The following is a 25,510-nucleotide window of genomic DNA, read 5'->3' on the forward strand; positions in this document are numbered from 1 at the left end:
CTATTTGATAATCTAGTCATGTCACGGGAAAAATTAAAAACGTTTTAAGTAGAAAGCACTGTTTACAAAACCAATATAGTCAGCTATGTTAATAAATAAGCTTCTGTACTTACTTTAAGGGTTTTGGGTGCTAACAGTATCCCATCTTTCCCAAACATGTCTCATCTTGCCCCACATTACTACAATCAACATAACTAGATCAAAGATCAAATCAAATAAAAAGTTGTTCTTTAACTTTTAAGAAATTCTTGTAATCTAATTACGTCATCACTTAAAATACGCCAAGAATATTAAACTATACAAATCGGTTTGGCGAAACAAATCTCCGGCAGCTGAAGAAAAAACTTTTTTTCTTATTTCATGCAACTTTACAGTGAACGAATATTTTTACTTTGGCGTTAATTTGATTTTTTTCGGGCATGAGGTGTATGAGACAGAACATGCGTGTTATAACGACTGTCATTGCCATGTGAGCATAAATAAGTTACATTTATTCATCTCGCCGTTGTTTCTCGTTTGCTTCGACGTTTTGGGATTCTTGTGACCGAGCAGTTGGTAAACAATAATATTAGAGCTGACTTTAGGTTTGGAAGGTATTTAAGCAGGAGGCATGGACAGATGAACGTGTAAATATACATCATTACCATCGTGGTTAAACGCGCCACCTTACGGTTGGAAATATTTGCGAAAGTGTCTACCAAGAATACAACGAAAGTCGGGAAACTACAAACTACAAACGTGAGTGAGATAACTATCATGAATGTAAGTCTCGAATGAGATCGGAAAGATGGCCGACTCCTCACGATCCTTGGGTCTACGTCATTCACCGCCATTTCTACTTCTTTCCCACCGTTTTCATGGCGGTCACGCTTCATTGATTTCTTGACGTCATTCTTCTCCTCTTTTTCGTCGTTTTTCTTTTCTTCTTCTTTTATCTCTTCGTCGGAATCCCCTAGTGACGTCATGGCATTGTGTACGTCAGAAAGGGTGTATTCCTCCTGAGCCGCAATGTCGCTCCTGCGTAACAATGATGGTTTATTTCTTGAACATGAAGTGTGAAACAGCACGAGGTGAATGAAACAGAACACCTTTGTTATAAAGACTCTCTTTGCCCCGTGAGGGTAAATAAGTTACATTTATTGATAAACAAACGTTTAACGAAACTCACTCGGCAACACTGTTTTCTTCTTTAACAACTGGCATCACTGATGACGTACGAGTAGGCGGGGCCATCACTTGTTGGAAAGATCGAATCCCGCACACGATCAAATAACCGAGGATGAAAACCTGGGGGGTACTTGGTGTTAGGACCGTATCGTAAAATGCAGTTTTTTTTTATAAAAGAAGAATTATAATTTCTGAGTAACATAGTGGGCAAACATAGAGCATGATTTGCATTTACTTCTTGTAAGTAATGCTTATAATACATCTAATATAAAACTTAATGCAAGCTTATACTAAAACAGCAGAATGTTTCACTAACTTTGGGCTCAGGTTTGCACCAACTTACACCAATGAACAATGAACGTTTTGTGCCGCAAACTTGCGAACAGATCTGATGGATCAAAATTAACACTCATAATATGCTTGAAGATATATATTACCTCAAGGATCCACAGGAAAAAGTTGACGCCGATGTAACTTTCCGTTAGTGGGGGCCATACGGTGGAACAGTGAGTATGATTTGCGCATGGTGGCACCAGAGGGCTACCACCTCTACAGTAAACACATTGGTTGGAACAATTCCAGGTGGTGGCGGCAGAGATCACTAAACATATGGGGAGCAACCACGAGAGGGCGATAAGGATCACAGCTCTTCTACGTTTAGCACTGAGTAACCTATAATGAACATCAAGTTACGTCACTTAGCTATAACGTCATCAAGTTACGTCACTTAGTTATAACGTCATCAAGTTACGTCACTTAGCTATAACGTCATCAAGTTACGTCACTTAGTTACGACATTAAGTAACTTAGTTACGACATTAAACCAAATGGATTATTATGTAATACTCTTCAATATGACGTAACAAACATACCATCGTCTGCTTCGAACACTCTCGATGTCGGAGATGAAACCCTTAGCAAACTCCGATGCTTTCCTGTTGACACTCCTCCCCACGAAGTAGGTGCTGTCCAATACAACGAATAACAAAGATCCGATGTTTCCACACATCACGAACAACATGGAGGCGACGCTTACTTGCAGTATTGTCCATGTAACCTGGAGATGATCGCGGGTTAATGAAGATTTATTCGACGTATTTCGACACTCGTATAAACCCATATAGGGCACAGCGTATTGGAGGACTGCTACCATTGTGGGTGTATTTGTCCTTGGGCAAGACAATTAACGACAATTTCTCTAACCCAGTGATCACTAATGGGTTGTCTATATTTGTCAGCCATGAAAAAAAAATAACAATCACCCACAAAGTTACATACATGGTAACCGGTAAGTGGGCACGAGGTGTATGAAACAGAACACACGTGTTATAACGACTGCCGTTGCCCCGCCATGTGAGGATAACTAAGAGACATCCATTCATAAAGTCATGACCTATGGATTGGAGCAATTAAATGACTCGCCCGAGGACACACACCCAGAATAGCAGCACCGAACCCCGTCACTCCCAATCGCACGTCAATCGTTTACGTACCACAACTACGCTGATAGTACCTACGTCATACAACCACACATATTAAATTGGTTTCCAATTAACCTCGTATGGCCCATGTATGATGTATTGCGTGTTTAAACAATGTTTCTATATATCTGGTGTATAGTTATAAACCACCTATACGTTATCAGTACGTAGAACGCTTTCGTTCACGTGGGTGCGTGAAAAATTATTTTTAATAATACTTGTAAAGGTATCGATTATAATGCAGGTATTGATAAATGAATGCTAATTATTTATCCTCACATGGTCGGGCAACGACAGTCGTTATAAAACGAGTGTTCTGTTTCATATATCTCGTGCCCACTTACGAGTTACCACATATGCAACTTGTTTATTCCCGCATGATGGGGCAACGACAGTCGTCATTACACGAGTGTTCTGTTACATGCACTTCGTGTCTGCTTACAAATTACCATGTATGTGAGTTTGTGGGTGACAATATCATTTGGAATTGTTATTTAGTATTTGCATGCAACAAAGTCATTTATGTTGTAATTCGACAGTGAGCATGAGGTCACAATCGAATGTAACATTCACGCAACACCGGATGTGACGTCGCAAATTTCCGCTGAACATCGGTCCAAACACAATCAGTCAGTTTCCGGTTACTCACGCCATTATTTCGTCACAGTGGCTTCTGTGACAACCCTTCGAGTCATAGAAGGATTTAATGAACTTGAATATATTACTATGGTTAGTTGGTTAGCAAATAATATCTCATGTTTTGTGAACGTATTTTTAACAATTTACAACGATCTTTTATATAGTCCTGAGGATATGGTTTGATAATTCTGTAAACATTCCTTGTTTACTACGGGACGACTAAAGAGACTGAAAACATGAACCATCTTACCCCAACCCTACTATATTTGTAGCAATGCATTGATTGTGACGCAACAATTGAACTACGCGTGCATCTGGATTGGTTTCACCCCCCACACGGCGCATGCGCCGATCTATAAATAGGATGCTATTGTGACGTATACATCCGGTAGTTTTACTTTCGCCAGTCATCGTGCGACGCGTGCCCACTATTGGCAAACAAAAGCCGATTGTTCTGAGGTTACTTCCTTCTAGAATCAAAATTACAACAATTGGCAACGATTTAGATCTTTCTCATTACTACGCGCATGCTGTGACGTCATGTTGGTACCGGTACCTATGCAGTAGCACACATACCAGAATAACTCTTTACATGAAATAACGAAGACAAATTGAATAAAACAAAGAAGAGAAGTAAGCCAGCAACAAATTACAGACAAGCACGATAATAATATACCTACAAAAAGAATTACAACAAACAAATAAATGAAATACAAACAGACCCATGCTGCAAGACGGCTTACTAGAGATATCTTCAGTATTTTGTAGTACGCCGTGGCTGCAACAAGCATAAACAACCTACACAAAGAAGCTCAACCCACCGTGTAGTCGCCGCCTGACTCTTCAATCTTCGTCAAATAATTATCCAAGATAATCCACGTGTGCAGTATGACGTATAACAGGTTGCCAAGCAACGTGCTGGTGACGCAAGCATATACGTAACTCTGACGTTGCAATCTACGCCGGTTAAAAGTGGCGGCCACTACTAGTGTAAGGTTGAATGCAATTGAGAGAAACCCGAAAGGCAATAAGACTAAAAACTCCCAATGTTTGGTGGACGAGCATTTATCAACGTTGAAAGTTAAATTCATCATATCTGCGTCCCAGCCTATCACACGTTTACTGAATATAAATAATATAAAGTTAAGACTGTTGTATAAACGTTTCAACATAATATACCAGTGTGTAAGTTATAATAGTCATTTCTTTTTAAAGGTTCTGTGCTTCTGTTTTGTCCATAAACGTGTTATAACCAAAGTGGTTATAACGACTGTCGATTAACCGTAACTCCCTGTCTCTTTGCTTTTATAATAGTCTAACCTTTGTTATTAACTGAAGAGTTATTATGACTAAATATAAACTATTTTTTCTGCCATTTTATTTCTCACACTCGCATTTTGTTTGAATACATGCCGTCTTTACAAGGATAAATACACAATGTTGGTATGGCTAAAATAAAGTCTTTATAATGCCTGCAAGGAACCGCCTATTTATAGAATATATAATGGTCTGTACAAGCTCTACAATAGGTTCTAGTATGCACACAATACAACAGCATTGTCAGCATGCAAGAAGTGACGATAGAGCTGTTTCTTCCGCATGAAACGCTAAACAATGAAAAGCGCTCGCTTTGCAGCAACGCGAACTCGTCAGCTCGATTATAGAAAGAAAAAATGCATCGGTCGGCGCGTGACGCTTCAGTTTTGTGTGTTTATATAAAACAGTATCCGGAAATACACAACGTAATTAGCCTTTTCTACAAAGAATTTTCATTCATGTAAAGCAAACTATGTAAAAGTAAATTTGAGACGTAACGTATTAATAATTATTCGCGTTATAGAAAAAAACTAATTATAATCGAGACACACACGGCGCACACGTATGTGCAAGTATTATCCCAAATTTAAAGGGCCTAAACACACCCCACGTCACTTTTATTTTTTATGGTAAATTCACAAAGCGACTGTTTTATTGATTTCAAAAATACTTTGCTTATTAAAATTGGTCCAGTATAGGCGTAGATATTCGTTCTCAAACAATGATCTCTAGCGCTATCTTTTTTTACTACGAGCTTCGTGATTGTGACGTAGGAACGTACTAGTCACGTGACTGATTCATTCGTAAAAGTGAAAGCTGCGTTTTTTGTGTGCTTTTTTGCGTTTTTTTGTTCTCTCGTTTTTCGCTAAAAACACTGCCTCTCGCCTTTCTCAGTGTTTCTGAATGAGAGCGGCCACGCTTCAACAATCTTGGGACGTGATTTGTCACGTGGGTAGTACACTTCTCAATTTTTTCGCCACGCAACTTTCAAATCAGTTTAATGAATTTCACGGTGTTTGAGCTGGAATATCTTTGGTTATACAGAACCGATTAAAACAAGTAAGGTGTCGTTGAATTAGAAAAACACACTCTATCGATTAAAGCGATGTACATTTGGGGTGTGTTTAGGCCCTTTAAGTAACACAAAAATCGGGATTTCCGTTTTTAAACGCCTACTTGTTGTTTATTTTACGTCATACGGGTAGTTATCGTTGTCACCAGCCTTATTGTTACGTCACAGTTACTATTGCGTCACTGCAACTCTCACAAACAGTGTTGCCGGTGTCGTGATATATTCGTACCGGCGCTATTGCGCGTGCGCAGTAGGTCGGTACAAACACAATGAGAGATAAATACGTGCTGACTGAAAAACGTTCCGTGCAAAATATTACTAAACACATTTTGCATCGTTTCAAGTTGCATTTCTACCATCTGTACTGCTGGCGTCGCTATGTCTAATTACGTCAGACATCATGCTGTGCCGATAATTATCATTGATGAAATAAACGCCTAAATCACTTCATTGTTACACTTCACTATGTTAGTATTGTTCTGTAAAGCAAAGACATAGAATATAGTTCGCATTTAGCATTGTTTATTTTAGATCAACTAAGGCAAATATTCAGTTTATACACAACATATTTTTCCAAGTAATTTTACAATGGATGACAAAGGTACGGTGTATAAGCAAGCCGGTTTGAGTTGTTGGTAATTTAATTGAAATATGCTTACTAAACTATAATCAAAAATAAATCTGTTGGTAGTACTTGCTTACCCTAAGCTACAAATAACATACTCAACTCTGTTCGGTTGACTTTAAATCGAAAACTAAAGTTTCAACGTGTAAACGTCGTGTCTGGAACGTTTTCAACAGAGGGTCGTAATAAATTTGGACCGGGTGGCCGCAGTAGCGTCTTGGCGCTGCAAAAACACAAACTGTTTGGTATTAATAGTAGGGTGGGGGAAGATGGGACACCTTTAACACATAATATCCAAATATCCTAATCTTGTTTTAAACAATTAACAACGGTCTATGGGAGTCGTGAGAATATATAGTTTCATAATTCTTTGAATGTTCTTTGTTTACTACTAAATAAACAATATAGTCAAAAGGTGTCCCATCTTCCCCTATCCTACTGTATATCATATCATGTAAAATGCATAAAAACTTTCTTCTACACACATTATATGGCAAAAATGATGTTTCTCAAATTGAAATTTTTCCTTTTATTCAACACAAATTGAAATGCTGTATGGTGTATCTATAGACTCCTTAAGATATCCGCCACCTAACGGAAAGGTAAATGCTGGTTTCTCATGGAAGTCACGCCTTATTGTTACATCTATTCAATCACTTCGTTATTGGTTAATATCCTCAGCTTTCCCAAAAGCTGCAATCGCTTTGCGGTAACATTCGCGGGCCTCGTTGAGTTGGGAAGTGTTGTTATACGTGGAACTGAGTTTGTACAAACATTGTGCGTACACTAAATACTTTTCAGCGTTATCCTTGAAAACCCTTTTCATAATAGCGATCACGTCTTTCAATGTTTTTTCAGCACTATTTAAGTCACCCATTAAGTCCTCGCCGACTGCGATATGACACAAACAATAAACTTCCAGCAAACACCGATCTTCCTCACTGACGTCATCAGATCGTCGAATCATTTCTTGCATGTCACGCATCAGTGGAATCACTTGGGTTCGAACGATCGGTTTCAATCCTTTGTCACGTGATAACATTGCCCTAATAGATTCTTTGATCCCCCCTGCGCAATTCGATATCCTGACCAAACCTGCTTTCGATTGATTTCCATAAAACTCGGCAGCGATTTGATCAAACAAAATCGCTTCCATGTATCTTCCTTTACCCCTGATAGTGTCAGCAAATGTTCCGATTTTATTCGCCTTGGTTTGGAATTTCTTATTTAATATGGTCTTCAGTTGATCTTTGATTTTATTCGCTTCTTCCGCCTCTCCAACCAACATACAACATCGGTAATGGTTGATCAGATCTTTAGATTGAATGACAGCTGGGTCGAGCTTTATACGTTTCCTGGATACGCCGTAAGCTTGGTCGTATTCTTCCTCTTGCAGTAGTTGTCCAACGGATTCTGTGTTGATTATAGTTATCAAGAAGGGTCATACTCTATCTTAACCGTTAACGTCCACAGCCACAATTTACATAATGCATTATAGGCAAGTTCAAACACGATTTATTGGGAATATTTGCACCCGGTGTTACATACAATATATCTAGATTTTATTTAGTTTATTTATTAATAAGTGCTTACTTAATGTTTTCAGATGTTGGTCTATAACACTTAAGTTCAACACTACGTTCAATAAAGAAACATACTAAAGTGGGGTAAGATGGGACATGACATTCTCTCTTCTCGTTCCATTCAGTAGTAAACAAAGATATTCACAGAATAATATATATAACCGTATCCCCGCGACTTTAAAAGAGCGTTGTCAATTGTTCAAACCAGGATCAGGAAATATAGGACTTCGGTGCTAACAGTATCCCATCTTACCCCACAGTACTATATATTTTGTCTAATCCAAAATTCGTTTAATTAAGTTACCCAACACCGGTGGTAAACTTGCATGTATAGATCATAGGCATCGATGTTTTCACGTTGTAAACCAATTTTAAGATGGCGAAAAAAATGTCAGTGTAGGCCTATACTATAACTAAGACGAACGGGAAGACTAAAATATACGACGCACTTAAAGACTAAAAAACGACGCACGTGAAGGCTGAAATACAACGCACCTGACACAATTAACAAAATATCTACAAGGGTTGGCCTCCGTGACGTCACTCCACTCTGTGATCCTGAAAAACTCATTTAAATTGAGTTTCTTTATATTCTAGAATGTTATATCAACAAACCTTGTGGGTTAATTTGGATTTCTTGTAACGATGACGTAGCTTGCGATACGCTTGGTTCCTCAACCATGAGTGCCAGGAGATCTATATTAATATTAATTACCGAAAGGCAATTTTTCATAATAAAATGGTACAATCATTGTGTTAATTCTTAGAAAACTCTCTACTTTTCAAATCAAACCTGCTTTCGATTGATTTTCATAAAACTCTCCAAAGATTTGATTGAATAAAGTCGCTTCCGTGTCCTTTCCTTCACTCTTGATAGTGTCATAAAATGTTTTGATTTCATTTGGAGTGATATTGAATTGCTCTTTTAAAAACTTGTTCAGTTGATCTTTGGTTTGAATCGCATCTTCCGCCTCTCCAACCAACATACAACATCGGTAATGGCTGACCAGATCCTTGCATCTAATGACAGCTGGGTCGAGCTGTAATCGTTTCTTCGATACGCCATAAGCTTCGTTGTATTTTCGTTCTTTTAGTAGTCGTTCAAACGAATCTGTGCAAATCATTGAATTCAAAACACATAGAAGTATTTATCCTAAATATAGAGTTAAGATGTTAAAGTAAATGTATTGCAGCTACGATCTTTTATTGATTTAAATCAATAACTTTGTGAACAAGAGAGCATAGTGCTAATGAACTGGCACGTGCAGATAAAAAAACGATTCGCACAGAAGAAACGATTGTTAAACTAAGAGTAAGCCTCGTCGTCGCTGAAAAACGTTCTTTTAAGTAAATTTTAACAAACATTAAAATTACGCGATATCTAGCTTCTATTAGATAATCGAATATTGTTACGGTGAAAATAATATTTCAATCGCGACCAATAGTGTAACCCTGTAAGGGGAACGAACCACACAGATAACCGCTCGACAATAAAGGAATGATAGAACACATCATACACAATAAGATTGACAAAAAGACTTGCAAACCTGCGTTGTATGTCTGAATTCCCGATGATCTGAAAAATTAAAGAAGCTTCAATACAGCGGCCTATCATGGACCCCGCGAACCACGCAGCAATGACCCTCCGTTAAAAACGTTTAGTCACGACGGGGCAGACAAATTAGGGCCCAATAATACCCGATAGAAAACGGTTGTTTTCATTTGTATGCACATGTATTATAAATATTAAATTGTCAGGACTATATGATAAAACCCGTGAATGGTTACTTCAGAATGTGAAGTATGATGTAATAATAATCAAATTATCACAACTGTTTTATTATTTGGTCATAAGCCACAAGAATACATTCGACTTAATAAATTTTGTTGTTTTCGCGCACCGTTAAAGTTAACATTGGGCATTAATGCAAGTTTTTTCAAAATAAATATACAGCGGGTATCAGTGAGACCTATGTAACATTTTGAGGACAATTGGTTTACGGGTCAGCAGATATAGTGATACAGCAGGGGGCCACGTTTCAGCCACGCGGGAGGCCTTCTATATTTTAAAACACCATTGTTTTATATATTTTATAAATAAAACTTTTTATAAACAAAAGACGACCTACCTGTTATCATAACTATTTACAACAGTGGTTGCGACAGTGCTCAAGTTTATTGGGTTTTGCTGATTTTCATTCGATAAAGAATCCAATGATGTATCACGTTGTTTTTCCGCCCTTAGCAATTTGTTTTTAGATATTTTAGTCCATTCAGCTTTGGTTTCATCGTTGAAATCCTCAGCTTTCCCATAAGCTGCAATAGCTTTGCGGTAATATTCACAGGCCTCGTTGGGTCGGGAAGTGTTTTCATTTCACCGAGATTGTACAAACAAGCTGCGTACACTAAATAATTTCCAGCTCTGTCCTTGAAAACCCTCTCCATTATAGCGATCGCTTCTTCCAATGTTTTTTCACGAATAATCCAGTCACCAAGCAAATATTCACTGTATTCGATATAATACAAACACCAAACTTCCTGCAAACACCGATCTTCCTCACTGACGTCATCAGATCGTCGAATCATTTCTCGCATGTCACGCATCAGTGGAACCACGTGGATTCGTACCATCGGCTTCAATCTCTTTTCACGTTTTATCATTACCACGATAGATTCTGTGATTCCCTTTGCGCAATTCGATATCCCGACCAAACATTCTTTCGTTTGATTTCCATAAAACTCGGCAGCGATTTGATAAAACAAAATCGCTTCCATGTCTCTCCCTTCACCCCTGATAGTGTCAGCAAATGTTTTAATTTCATTCGCCTTGGTTTGAAATTTTTCTTTTAACAACATCTTAAGTTGGTCTTTAGTTCGAATCGCTTCTTCCGCCTCCCCAACCAACATACAACATCGGTAATGGTTGACCAGATCCTTAGAACCAATGACAGCTAGGTTAAACCGTAGTCGCTTCTTCGAGACGCCATACGCTTCGTTGTATTTTCGTTCTTGCAGTAGTCGTTCAAACGAATCTGTGCAAATAATTGAATTCAAAACACATAAAGTAAGTATTCCAAGTTACAAAGGCAAGGACCTAATGTTAAAGAATTTCGACTGTATTCATTACTAAGATAAGGTCCGTTGTCAATATTTCTTATTGTTTACCTCAGTGTTTCTCAACCTTTTTAGCTTGCGAACCGGTAAAATTTCGAAACAAATTTTGCGGACCGGTGGACCTTTAAAAATCAACCCAAAATGTAATTACGTCTAAAGTGGACCATGAACTCTATGTTATGTCACAGTGCTGCAAATTATGAAATCTAACCTGGAACCAAAACATCTATGGGTGTTGGTTTTTGTGACGTTTCTTTACCACCACGTGATCCTGCGATAATTATTTCATTTTTATTTATATTTTATTAAGTGTTTTATCAACATACCTTTTCGGTTAGTTTGAATATCTCTCATAGAAGGCTTAGTGCGTATTTCTGTGTGCATCCCAGTTGATCCGAAAACAGAGCGAAACACTCGAGAAACATATGATGTATCACGTTGTTTTTCAGCATTTTCCAAGTTGGTTCTGCATATGTTAACCTTTTCAGCTCTTTGATCATTGCCGATTTTCTCAGCCTTCCCATAAGCTGCAATCGCTTTGCGGTAATACAGGCAGGCATCAATGGGTCGGGAAGTGCATCCATACGTGTAACCGAGATTGTTCAAACATTGTCCGCACACTTCATACTTAACGGCTTTCTCCTTGAAAACCCTCTGCATAATAGCGATCGCTTCTTTCAATGTTTTTTCACTAACATCTAAGTCACCCACCAAGTACTCGCTGACTCCGATCTGGCACAAACACTCAACTTCCTGCAAACACCGTTCTTCCTCACTGACGTCATCAGATCGGCGAATTATTTCTCGCATGTCACGCATCAGTGGAATCACGTGGGTTCGAACGATCGGTTTCAATCCTTTGTCACGTGATAACAATGCCCTAATAGATTCTTTCATCCCCCATGCGCAATCACTTATACCGACCAAACATGCTTTCGTTTGATTTCTATAAAACTCGGCAGCGATTTGATAAAATAAAATCGCTTCCATGTCTCTCCCTTCACCCCTGATAGTGTCAGCAAATGTTTTGATTTCATTCGCCGTGGTTTCGAATTTATCTTTTAATATGGTCATCAGTTGTTCTTTGATTTGAATCGCTTCTTCCGTCTCTCCAACCAACATACAACATCGGTAACTGTTGACCAGATTCTTGGATCTAATAACAACTGGGTCGTAGATACGTTTCCTGGATATGATATAAGCATTGTAGTAGTTTCGTTTTTGAAGTGATCGACCAGCATAACCTAAAAAAACATCCTTTATTAATTCAAACACCAAACAACGTATTTCAAATATCAGAATATTTTAATCCTAGTATAGGTTTGGGGTTATTGTAGCTTATAAAGAATACAACGAACAACAGCAACCGAAAGTATGTTGATGCTTACTAGCTTAATAACTTGTTTCATATAATTGCGTTTATTTTGGAGCGCGTGGGATTTAGCCTAAAGGTGATAATGCAGTGGTATGCTGCTTGGCTGAGGATGAGGAAAAATATGCTGCTTGGCTGAGGATGAGGAAAAATATGCTGCTTGGCTGAGGAAAACGTAAATATACAACAGTGCTACTTCTGGAACATATTTAGGTTGTTTATTACCGCATGTTTATTTCACACGCAACTGTGCAAATGGCAGTGTCAAGTTTGTGTTGCGGGAATTATCGGGCGTCCCAACTTTTTGGCCTAACTTTGGGAGCCTTTAGTAATGTAAGTGGTACTTGAACGCCACATAAACGAAAAAAAAATTCCGCGAGTGGATAAAGTTTGGGAATCACTGTGCTAATGGAATCCAATCTTACCCCACAGTACTATATTTTTTGTTTAATCTTAAATTGCCATTTATTATTCATTTTACACAACACCGGTGGCTAATTGGCATGTATACATACAAATTTAGCTGGGAATATATTAATAACGATGTGCACTAATAAATTCCTACCTGCACCAAAAATATCTTTAAATTTTGGGATTGACTTCACTCCACTCTGTGATCCTGGAAAAATTATTTCATTTGAGTTTGTTTATATTCTGGAATGTTATATCAACAAACCTTGTGGGCTAACTTGATTATCTTGTAACGATGACGTAGCTTGCGATACGCTTAGTTGGCGTTGCTTTTCACATTGATTCAAATATGTTTTGGCCGAGCCAATCCATTCAGCTCTTTCATCATCGTTGAGATCTTCAGCTTTCCCGTATGCAATAGATTTGAGGAAACACTGACATGCATCGTTGAGTCTGGAAGTGTTCATATACGTGTGACCGAGATTGTACAAACAAGCTGCGTACACTGAATACTTTCCAGCGTTCTCTTTGAAAACCCTATCCATTATAGCGATCGCTTCTTTCAATGTTTTTTCCACACTATCTAAGTCACCCACATAGTACTCGCTGACTCCGATCTGGCACGAACAGTCAACTTCCTCCAAATACCGTTCTTCCTTACTGACGTCATCAGATCGACGAATCATTTCTTGCATGTCACGCATCAGTGGAATCACGTGGGTTCGAACGATAGGTTTTAATCCTTCGTCGCGTGATATCATTGCTCTGATAGATACATCGATCCCACATACGCAACTCCTTATACCGACCAAATCTGTTTTAGATTGATTTCCATAAAACTCGGCAGCGATTTGATAAAACAAAATTGCTTCCATGTCTCTCCCTTCACCCCCGATAGTGTCAGCCAATGCTTTGATTTCATTCGCCGTGGCTTGAAAATTCTGTTTTATTAACACCCCCAGTTGGTCTTTAGTTCGAATCGCTTCTTCCGCCTCTCCAACCAACATACAACATCGGTAATGGTTGACCAGATCCTTGCATCTAATGACAGCTGGGTCGAGCTTTATACGTTTCCTGGATACGCCGTAAGCTTGGTCGTATTTTGCCTCTTGCAGTAGTTGACCAACATTATCTGTGCAAATATAACTTCGTCAACAGATTTTCCGCATGTAGCAACGAGTAGAAAACTAACTTCTTTGTCACATTTTAAACGTTGATAAACATACCACAAATCAATAATGAAGCACCAAACAAAACAAAAGATCACGTCTCTAATCAATGGACATCTTCATTGTTAATGAAGTTAATACGTTATACTAGGTTAAGGTCAATATTTTCGCTTCTCATTTATCACCCAATTTAGTTGAAAACAAATAATATTTACGAAGCTATATAACCGTAGAACTGCGACTTTAAAATTATGTTGTTAATTGTTAAAAAAACAATCGGAAAATATGGGATTAGGTGCTAACGGTATTTCATCATACCCCACAGACTATTTACATACAAAGACTACGTGTTAAAACACTGGGTTCGTCGTGAGGAACGCCATTAGGGTTAAGATTCGGAAGGTCGGTGGTAATATCTAGTTACATTTATTCTGCTGAATGAATTTAAAACATTTATCTTCGCATGCCCGAGCAACGACAATCGTTATAACACGGGTGTTCTGTTTCATACACCTCGTGCCCGCTTACGAGTTACCACGTATGTAACTTTATTGTTGATTGTTTTTCTGTATGGCTGATAATTTGGGCAACCCATTAGTGTGACCACTGGGTTGTAGCAATTGTGAAGGTGTCTTGCCCAAGGACACATACGCGCACAAAGCGGGCAGCGACGAGCCTTCAACCAAAATCCTCTGGGTAAAAGGCATAGCATTTATAAATAAATGAGATAAAACATGATAGTTTAAATAATTATGGTGACCAGTTAACGAAATCTAACCTGGACTAAAAACATCTTGAAGTGTTGTTTTTTGTGACGTCTCTTCACCATGTGATCCTGCAAATCAGAATGCATTGATATTAAATATCAACATATTAATTTTTGTTGATTCATATTATTAGGTGTTTTATCAACGAACCTTGTGGGTTAGTTTGAATTATTTTCAATGGCGGCTTAGTGCGTATTTCTGTGTGCATCCCAGTTGATCCGAAAACAGAGCGAAACACTCGAGAAACATATGATGTATCACGTTGTTTTTCAGCATTTTCCAAGTTGGTTCTGCATATGTTCACCTTTTCCGTTCTTTGAGCATTGCCGATTTTCTCAGCCTTTCCATAAGCTGCAATAGCTTTGCGGTAATACTGGCAAGCATCAATAGATCGGGAAGTCTGTTCATACGCGCCACCGAGGTTTTCCAAACAATCTGCGTACACTGAATACTTTCCAGCGTTCTCCTTGAAAACCCTCTCAATAATAGCAATCGCTTCTTCCAATGTTTTTTCACCACCATTGAAGTATCCAACCAAACCCTCGCTGATAGCGATCCAATTTAAACAATAAACTTCCTGCAAACACCGATCTTCCTCACTGACGTCATTAGATCGTCGAATCTTTTCTCGCATGTCACGCATCAGTGGAATCACGTGGGTTCGAACGATCGATTTCAATCCTTTGTCACGTGATAACATTGCCTTGATAGATTCTTTGATCCCACATGCGCAATTCGATATCCTGACCAAACATGCTTTCGATTGATTTCCATAAAACTCGGCAGCGATTTGATAAAACAAAATCGCTTCCATGTCTCTCCCTTCACCCCTGATAGTGTCAGCAAATGTTTCGATTTCATTCGGCGTGGTTTCGAATTTCTCTTTAAACAAATGTATCAGTTCTTCTTTGGTTCGAATCGCTTCTTCCGCCTCTCCAACCAACATACAACATCGGTAATGGTTGACCAGATCCTTAGATACAATGACAGCTAGGTCGAGCTTTACACGTTTCCTGGATACTCCATAAGCATGGTAGCACTTTCGTTGTTGCAATAGTTGACCAATGACGTCTATGAATATTTATGTTTTCTATGTAATTCACAATATATGCGTAAGATAAATACAGATATGTTTTAGACTGCAACATTTGTGCCTTAAACGTTAGTTTTTGTAAAATAGAGTCGCTATAATAGTGTGATTAAATGGACGGTGTTTCTTTCTAGCAATTATTAAAATGCAAGCAGTGTGTCTGACCACTGGATTTTGTCAAACTTGTGCCAGTATAACACATCCTTTTTACCAAAACCAACCTGGTGCAAAAATATTTTTTATCATCGGTATTCGTGATGCCACTCCACCATGAGATCCTGAAAAAATATGTTAATTATGTTTGATTATGATTTATTATAACTATTAAATGTTTGATTATGATTTGGAATATTATGTCAACAAACCTTGTGGGTTAATTTGCATATCTTGTAGCGATGACGTAGCTTGTGACACACTCGGTTGCTCAACCGTGCGAACCTCATGATCTTTGAAATACAAACATATGAATGATTAAATGAAACTTATTTATCCTCGCATGGGCGATTTCCTGTATGGCTGACATTTTAGACAACCCGTCGGAAAAAATAGTTATGGCAGTTGTCGTTAGGTCTCTTGCCTATGGACATGTACGCCCACAATGATAGATGCATTAAATGGTAAAGCGCAATTCACTGCGCGTTACCAAAATAAGTTCTACATACTACATAAACATCACGTATGGGCTGGGGGAAGATGGGACACTTTTTCATTCTCTCCTCTCGTCCCATTTGGTAGTAAACAAAGAATAAATACAGATAAGGATATTTGCAGAAATCTATAACCGTAGCCCCGCGAGTCGCGACTCATTTTTGTTTTCTTATATTATATCCTTTTGTTTTAATGTTAACAACACCATTTTTGTTTTACTATATTATATCTTTGCGCCCCAAAGGAAGTAATCAAGCAGAGACCAAACCTGCATTGAACCAGAACCGCGCCTATAAAAGAGCGTTGTAAATTGTTTAAACCCGATTAGGAAATATGGGATATCGGTGCTAACGGTATCCATCTTACCCCACAGTGCTATACAACAAACCTGCGCTTTCTATGTACGTTCCGGTTGGGCTGAAAATGAAATGTAAACTTTAATAATGGATCACGTGTGTCATTAAGTTACATAGGTTTGGGGTTTAAGGCTTAACGCTGCTACCATTGTGGGAAATAAGGTAAAAAGACGGAAATTTCTCTATCCAGGACACTAAACAAAAAACAATCACTTACCAAGTTCCATACGTGGTAACTTGTAAGCAGGCACGAGGTGCATGAAACAAAACACCTGTGTTATAACGACTGTCCCTGCTCCGCCACGCAAGGATAAATAAATGACATATACGTGGTAACTTGTAAGCGGGCACGAGGTGTATGAAACAGAACACCCGTGTTATAACGACTGCCGTTGCCCCGCCATGCGAGGATAAATTAGTTACATATACGTGGTAACTTGTAAGCGGGCACGATGTGCATGAAGCAAAACACCTGTGTTATAACGACTGTTGTTGCCCCACCATGCGTGGATAAATTAGTTACATATACGTGGTAACTTGTAAGCGGGCACGAGGTGTATGGAGCAGAACACCTGTGTTATAACGACTGTCGTTGCCCCACCATGCGAGGATAAATAAGTTACATATGTGGTAACTTGTAAGCGGGCACGAGGTGCATGAAACAAAACACCTGTGTTATAACGACTGCCGTTGCCCCGCCATGCGAGGATAAATTAGTTACATATACGTGGTAACTTGTAAGCGGGCACGATGTGCATGAAGCAAAACACCCGTGTTATAACGACTGCCGTTGCCCCGCCATGCGAGGATAAATTAGTTACATATACGTGGTAACTTGTAAGCGGGCACGATGTGCATGAAGCAAAACACCTGTGTTATAACAACTGTCGTTGCCCCACCATGCGTGGATAAATTAGTTACATATACGTGGTAACTTGTAAGCGGGCACGAGGTGTATGGAGCAGAACACCTGTGTTATAACGACTGTCGTTACCCCGCCATGTGAGGATAAATAAATGACATATACGTGGTAACTCGTAAGCGGGCACGAAGTATTTGGAACAGAAAACCTGTGTTATAACAACTGTCGCTGTCCCGCCATGTGAGGATAAATAAATGACATATACGTGGTAACTCGTAAGCGGGCACGAAGTATTTGGAACAGAAAACCTGTGTTATAACAACTGTCGCTGCCCCGCCATGTGAGGATAAATAAATGACATATACGTGGTAACTCGTAAGCGGGCACGAAGTATTTGGAACAGAAAACCTGTGTTATAACAACTGTCGTTGCCCCGCCATGCGAGAATGAATAAGTTACATATACGTGGTAACTTGTAAGCGGGCATGAGGTGCATGAAACAAAACACCTGTATTATATCGACTGTCGTTGCACCGCCATGCGATATAAAGTCTTACTCATTCGTTAAAACACGTTATTAATAATTAAGTTTAAAATAGTAGTTTCTTGTTATTATACAACTTACTTGTTGTCAATGCTTACTATATTATCGCTTGCATGGATTTGGACTTGGATTTCACCCGACATTCTTACAACAAGTTAGAACAAATACAAAGCAACTACACAAACCTCTCGTAGACTGAAAAATACAACGCCTCGGGCGCCTCCATCTAAACATCTGGTTAAACTTCTTATGTTGTTTGAGTTTTTCAGCCACGCTGTTTAACCGTTCCTCCTGTACCTTTTACCCATAGCGTGTTTTTACATCTGTTACTGCTGATTTCTTTCTAGTTTTTTAATTAATATCATCTTCGCTATATCGTTTTCGCAGAGATAAATTTAAACTTATGTATTATGTACGTAGTAAATAAAACAAATGCCTTCGAGCTATTGTGACGCCTATGCATTCCTCTTATACTGGATACTGGCGAAATAGAAAATCATGAAAACCATATATGCTTACAACGGATTTTGTTTGATACAAACTTTTTTATCTCTTCGAATAAAGTAGCGAAAAATAAATAAAGTAAAACAACGAAGAGAATGGAATTAGCAGCAAAACGACATAACCATGGCTAAACGTGTACATGCCTAATTTTACTGCTAAACTTATTTGAACAATTCCAAACAAACCAATACACGTAGGTTATTACGTCATAATACATTGTCACGTTTGTGGCTACACTTCCGGAACGTCACCAAGACACATTTCTATGTTTTCTATAAGATGTTTGTGGGAGTGTTTTGGTTGTGACGTCATTCTTAGTGACGTCATTTATTTTCAATACTTCACGTGGGAAAGTAATTATAACCGCGAAGGTTCTATGGCTATTATTTTTCTTTTATGGTTGCCGCATTAGCCAACGCATGTCTTTTTTAATTTGTTTATTAATGGATGGTTTTCTGTATAACAAGTAAGAACGATTAAATAACGCAACGTTAAAGGAACAACAAAGTACTTACAAACTGTTTGCGGCCATTAATGTGATACCATCATTAAAATTACAATAACTTATACATCTGCTCAAAGTCAATGCAACTACAACTAAAGGACGTATAAGAAAGCAAGGAAGTAAGCCAAACCCGCGAGTGATGCGGGCGGCGCTGATTGATTAGGGCACATAAACTAAACTTACACTCACGAACACAAATACACGCTTCATTGAACTTACATACGATTAACGGTAAAGCAAATGCGGGTAACAAAGTAGGTTCGAACTTAAAGTTACCTAAACATATTCACGTATATCTTGCGATAACAGTAATAAATTCTCATTCTTTCTCTGGGCAGTCCAGTATTACGCAAACTGTAGAATGCATTTGAAAGTAAAACAATGAAGTAAAATACATATTTAAATTTATATTATTAAATTAAAGTGGAACAAGCTACAAATAGTAAAAAAATATTTTACATTCCTGTGTTTAAGGTGAACATAGTGTTGTCGTGGTAACAGTGTTTCCAGTTGCAGTTGTTGAAGAATTTTTCGGGAACGGGAAGGAAAAAATTCTGAGAAGTAAAAATATTGGTAAACACTTTAATATAAATTCCTCGTTGATTAGCCTTCCCCGCTTTCGGTTGATTGGCTCGCAGTCCTCGCTTACCAAACACTCGCCTTCCAATGCGTGGCAGTTACAGTACGTGGATGGTTGGTTGGTTCTGCAACTAATGTGGATTGTATTTCAAGATTTTAAGTTGAGTTTTGTTGTTTAATGCTAGAACTTTACATTAGGTTACTATTAAACTAAACATTATTTATACAGTAAGATTATCACTATTAATGCTAACCATTTAACTATTGGTAACTGTTTAAATATTGTAAAAGTTATTGTGCCTTGTGTTTAACGGTATTTTATTTTTTAACATTACTTTATTCTTGATGTATTCGGAAATCGCGCGACGGTTCTATTACGTCATACAAGACACTCGCGGCTTGTCATCGGTTACGCGATCGCTTCGTTAGGACACACAATCGCTTCGTTGAGCTTGTTACGTTACAATAAGTTGAATCGCGTCCAATTCTCTCGAGATAATGACGTCATAGTTTTCTCATCGCTCGACCACACGTGTTGTGACGTCACAATGCGGTTCGTTCCACGCGTGCGTTTCGCGATATTTTTTCATGGGGCCCCATGCGCGTTTTGCGTCGACGCAAGGCACATTACTTGTATATTCTAATAAAATTTGCGCTATAAGCGCGAAGCAAGAAAATCAAAGAATTGGTAAAGTATAAATCACAATCGGCATTATTACGTACATAAGCTCTTTTCTAGAAACATCGATGTTGTGACGTCACGTAGTGGTGATGACGCAACAGAAGAACCCACTTCGTAAGTTCATTGTTTCGTCACAATATTACTTTGTTGCAAGTTTAACAGAAGTTTTAAACTTGTTTATTTTTAGAACATAGTGGTGACGTCACAGCGGACCAAGCGGACCATAACGTAAAGCAAGAATGAAGGTAGTTATGACGTAATAATATACACGGAAACAAACGATTATATTGTTGCAGAAAAGTCAGCGAATAAAGCTGCTGAAGAAAAGCGCAAGGTATTGTATTTGTTTATATTTAGTATAATAAACGATAACTTTGGAATAAATTTAAACGTGGAATAGACTTGAGTAAAGTTATTGAAGTTGCTGTCTGTGACGTAACTGTTACGTATACCTGTGACGTAACTGTTACGTATACCTGTGACGTAACTGTTACGTATACCTGTGACGTAACTGTTACGTATACCTGTGACGTAACTGTTACGTATACCTGTGACGTAACTGTTACGCATACCTGTGACGTAACTGTTACGTATACCTGTGACGTAACTGTTACGTATACCTGTGACGTAACTGTTACGTATACGTACATCTGTGACATAACTATCTATCTTTGCAGACGAAGAACAAAGACGAAGACGCCATTAAAAGGATACACGGTTTGAGGTTTGAGTATTATAAGTATGAGTTGTGTGTTGTATGTGTGTCTTGTCTGCGCTGCTGTATTCTTATTCTGCTGGACCTAATGTTGCCAGCTATTTTTAGTCAGTCACTACTATAGTGCATTTTGCATGTCTATGAAATATATGCAATGAAACTATGGCGAACATCTTGCTGGATCAGATTTTGTTGTTGTACACTCTATTGGGTACTTCGTCTACAAAGGTCGAACCCTTCAGCGATTCTGTATTGTCCTGATCGCTTGGTGAGAACGCTGTGTTGGTACACAAATACTCGAGTAATATCAACACGCTTTATAATATGCGCAAATATGATAAAACAACATCAAAGCTATATAATGATTATACTGTAGATAAATTTCCTCCTTTTATTTAATTTTAACTTTTTATTAAAACGTCATGTAGCGTGATTGGGACGATGGCCACGTCACACTTACGCTACGACGTCGATACGGTGGGTCAGAGCATTGTCATGACCCTGCGTCCGGTGCGGTTACGTCAGTTTTGATTGAGTTACGTCACGGTCAAGTTTTTGCGTAGACGTCGCCGCCAGTGATGCTACGCTAGATATTTAGGTCACTGTCAACGCGGTTCGTAACAACCTGACGCAGTTTCGTAACGGTCGATGCGGTGCGTAACATCCGGACGGTATTATATTGTGTGAAGATACGACGAGAGTATCGCGGTACCAACATGGCGACTTACCTTTTGATTGGGACATGCGGAGCTGTTGTTGGCTTCGACTCCTTGCGGTCGGACATTCAATATGGTGTACACTGCAGATGATTATCCTTCAGGATTTGAACCATATTTTATTTGTAGATGTTTCAATGATTATGTCCGCGTTAATTACTTTTTGACCGCGTCCCCTTTTTGTATGATTGAGCTGTTGTGTTTGTTGCATGTTTGGCACATGTATGTCGCTGCACTCGTTGTACTATTTTTGTCTTTTTGTTGGTGTGTTCCTACTATTTTTGTCTGACGGTTAGTTTAACCTTGCTTGGGTAAGGTCTATCCAGCAAAGGGTTTCTCACCATAGTAGAAACCCACTACCATTGGCTGGGGGCTTGTCGTGCCGTAGTGGCTTTCCACCAACGCCAGCCACATAAACTATGAAGGTATTTTAATACTGTTTCTATTTCGCAGAAAGCAGATCAATCTAATGTTTATTATCATACATTTCATTGCGTGGAACTTCGTGTCAAATTTCAATGTATATGAATCCATAATAAAATTGAATCACAGCAGTGTATATATTTATTGTGTTAACCTTAGCGAAGCATCACATTTCACAAAGGCAAACAAGTCTTCAAAACGTTTCCGCACGTGGGCAGTAGATATTCACCAAGTTGCAGCTTTCAGAAATTCTTAATTTACTAAAACAAGATTTTTTTTGTTAACAAAGTTTTTAACCCATCACTACTAACAATGACGTCACAGCATAGAAATAGTAAAAATGCATATATTTCAACGTTTAGGTTTCTCGTTTAATGACGTCACAGCATAGAAATAGTAAAAATGCATATATTTCAACGTTTAGGTTTCTCGTTTAATAAACCAGAGGATACGGATTCGAGACTATTCGCTGCCACGATTGTGGGCGTATTTTCTATTAGTCAAGGCACTTGACGCTGTCATGAGGTGTATGAAACGAAACACTGGTGTTAACCACTGTTGTTGCCGACAAGTGAGAATAAATCGAAAATAACGAAATTCGTTTAATATTGGCTGCCAAAAGATAACTCTTCATTGTTGCATTGCGCCCATAGCAGGCTTATGGTTTATGGTGTATTACGGTCATCAGTGTAGACATAACATAGACATTGGGAATAAACCTTGTTTACTACTAACGTTCTAAATGACTCATTTATCGGCGGGCAAGTGACGCCATAGCACTCATAGAGATACTAATATACCACTAGAGGAGGCATACCGCCAAAAACGTGTTGTAAATTGAACCGACGCGAATCCGCCATTAGCATGGCAAAATGCTCTTACTGGCTATACGGGAGTTAGGGATAATTTTGAATAATTTTTTTTCAGGTAAATTTCCAAACGGAAATACACTGTTTGACGTTTAGTACATTAGCACGTATCGCATTTAGACATATTACGCATTTTATTATGCCAGTTGAGTTAGCCGTTCATCATTATAGAGATTGATTTTTTCTGGCAAAGTTGTATAGCTTCAGATATTTTATGTGGCTATAGTGCTGTAGAAAATCTGTGTGGCAGGCTTGAATTCAGTATCTGAACGTTTGTGAAAACCCTTTTTTCAGGTTTATTTTGTTCAATAACTTAAATCAAAACAATGTGTATAACCAAGAAAAACGGAAAAGAAATTTGATAAAAAAAATATTTTTTGGGGGGATTAATGTTAAAGGAAAAGAAACTTAAAAGCACCAAGAAATTAAAGAAAACGAAACAAACATTTACTGATTATTGAATAAAACTATTTTATTCAATTTTTGTCTTTTAAATTCTCCCCTCACTTTGGTAGTATACATTTTACCTTCATGATGAAGCCGGATTAGAAGGTATGACTTTATAATTGATTTTATCAGTTTAATCTGATGATTGTCTGTAGGCTCTGTATCAAATTGATGGTCACCTAACTGTTGAAACAGATGTCGGTCACAGGATAAATGTTCCAATACATTAATTGAAATAGCAGTGTGTATTCCTTTTCTGTTCGTTGGTCTGTTTGTAACTGCTAGGTAACGGCGAAACACCTTCTCTGTGGTTGCACACACTTTTATTAAATCCAGTGATGGGTAAGTCAGTCCACCATTGTCTTTAATTTTTATTAAAATGTATCGCTGATCATAACTTGGTGGCTGGGTTGTATAGAGACTATTTATGCAATAGTTACATAACAATGTTGCAACTAGCTTTCTAGCAACAAAGCCAGCAATGTATGTTACCACAGAATTAACCATAGGTGTCAACAATGTTGAAGAGGAAGAAAATACTGGAAAATAGCTGTGGTCATTTATCGTTGGATCTACTAATGGGGCATCAAGGTTGTATTTTCTTGTAGTTTCCATTTCACTTGTTGTTTTTTCTACTGTTGTTGTAATTGCAAGAATATCTGCATTATTTGATGGATCTTGCATACAGTTACCTCTTGTTACAGCAATTTGATCATGCAGGTTTAAAAGCCTTCTATATGCGGATTTAAACTGCCTGCATGTTGGGTTGTTATTCCAGCCATTGCTCCCACGAACAGCTCCAAAAAAAAGCTCAAGAAAATCTTGACTAAATTTGTATGTCAGTAAATAGGTAAGTGCTTTTTCTTTTTCAATTAATAGATGGTACATAGACTGAATACTTTTTATGTTTATTAGGTAGCCAACAATAGGAATTTTTCTTTTACTCATGTAAAGTGGTTGACCATCACAATATAGATTAGTAAGGTATTCTTCTGCTTCTGACAGGAAGTTAAAACATTTCAACTTGTTTGACTGACTTAGTGGAGCTTTGTATCCTTTTCCACACGGGTTTTTTGAGTTAAACATGTCAAACAGGCGATCTATAAGCAAAATAAATTTTGCAGTTTCTTCTGATCCATCAAAATCCTTGTACCCAAGTTCTCGTAAACAAGTAAGAGCATTTGCTGTAGAGGCACTAAATGTTTGAACTGCCAGATTTACCTTCATTTTCTGTGTTGCGTATTCAATATGGTTTCTTTTCAATTTATTTGCCAACCTTAGACCTTCTGTGCTTTGTAAGGAGTGTAACTTTTCTATGTATTCCCATTTGATGTAGGAATTGGTCATTTTGTTATATATAACTTTTTTTTGTGCCAACAAATTTCGCAGTAACTTAAACAAGTGACAGTTATCCAGCATAACATGAATTTTTGTGTTTTGATTTTCAGGATGTGGAAAGGAACACTTGTTTACTGGATAGAGAAGCGGGACACCTAAACATTTTAGCATGCTCTGATTAGTCCCACAGCCATCGCATGTAATAGAACAAACATTAATATCATGGTGGTGGAGATATGACAAAATCTTGCTGAGCATATCTGCAAGCAATTGACCCGATAAGCCATCTGTAAGGAAATAGGCTATTGGTATTTTCCAGTTAGCGTTCAAAGGTACCAACATGAATACAAGGGCATTTTTTGCTACTGGTAAAGCATCATCATCTAAATTGTTTCCCAAGTTCACGAACCCAGTATAATGGTCACCATCCCATTCAACCTGTTTTTTAATTGACATTTCATCTAATATAAGTGAGTAATATAATTTGTAATCCAGTTTTGATTCCTTTTGTTTAA

The 25,510-nt window shown here is 38.2% G+C and overlaps 2 protein-coding genes and 1 long non-coding RNA gene across 3 annotated transcripts; 1 reads left to right on the forward strand and 2 right to left on the reverse strand.

The window, feature by feature from the left end:
- Positions 1-367: 367 nt before the first annotated feature.
- On the reverse strand, positions 368-4,885 carry LOC149726040 (uncharacterized). Its single transcript, XM_089890839.1, has 5 exons — positions 4,109-4,885; positions 2,040-2,224; positions 1,605-1,839; positions 1,169-1,287; positions 368-1,017 (listed from the first exon to the last, which is right to left on the reverse strand). The coding sequence occupies exons 1-5, from the start codon at positions 4,457-4,459 to the stop codon at positions 495-497; spliced, it is 1,413 nt and encodes a 470-aa protein (XP_089746965.1). The 5' UTR covers positions 4,460-4,885; the 3' UTR covers positions 368-494.
- Positions 4,886-7,742: 2,857 nt separating this feature from the next.
- On the reverse strand, positions 7,743-19,180 carry LOC149726041 (uncharacterized). Its single transcript, XM_089890790.1, is given in 16 exon segments — positions 7,743-8,442; positions 8,500-8,580; positions 8,678-8,995; positions 9,432-9,460; positions 10,014-10,251; positions 10,254-10,916; positions 11,210-11,269; positions 11,325-12,242; positions 12,936-12,989; positions 13,047-13,913; positions 14,729-14,785; positions 14,868-15,788; positions 16,029-16,085; positions 16,173-16,253; positions 16,844-16,872; positions 18,299-19,180. Coding segments are annotated over 16 exon segments (4,602 nt in total). The 5' UTR covers positions 18,361-19,180; the 3' UTR covers positions 7,743-8,275.
- Positions 19,181-19,229: 49 nt separating this feature from the next.
- On the forward strand, positions 19,230-22,477 carry LOC149726042 (uncharacterized). The gene is made up of 4 exons (XR_016386298.1): positions 19,230-20,601; positions 20,675-20,732; positions 20,784-20,821; positions 21,165-22,477. It is a non-coding gene; the product is annotated as an uncharacterized LOC149726042 (long non-coding RNA).
- Positions 22,478-25,510: the final 3,033 nt, after the last annotated feature.

This window comes from Ciona robusta, chromosome 12, assembly GCF_009617815.1.
Source record: "Ciona robusta chromosome 12, ASM961781v2".
In the NCBI taxonomy this organism is placed as follows: domain Eukaryota; kingdom Metazoa; phylum Chordata; class Ascidiacea; order Phlebobranchia; family Cionidae; genus Ciona; species Ciona robusta.

Coding starts and splice junctions, on each gene's coding strand:
- LOC149726040 (XM_089890839.1), bottom strand. CDS start 4,459: ATGTTGAAACGTTTATACAACAGTCTTAACTTTATATTATTTATATTC. Junction 2,225..4,108: donor AGTCAGGCGGCGACTACACG/GTGGGTTGAGCT, acceptor GATCATCTCCAG/GTTACATGGACAATACTGCA. Junction 1,288..1,604: donor TTTTCCTGTGGATCCTTGAG/GTAATATATATC, acceptor AGTACCCCCCAG/GTTTTCATCCTCGGTTATTT.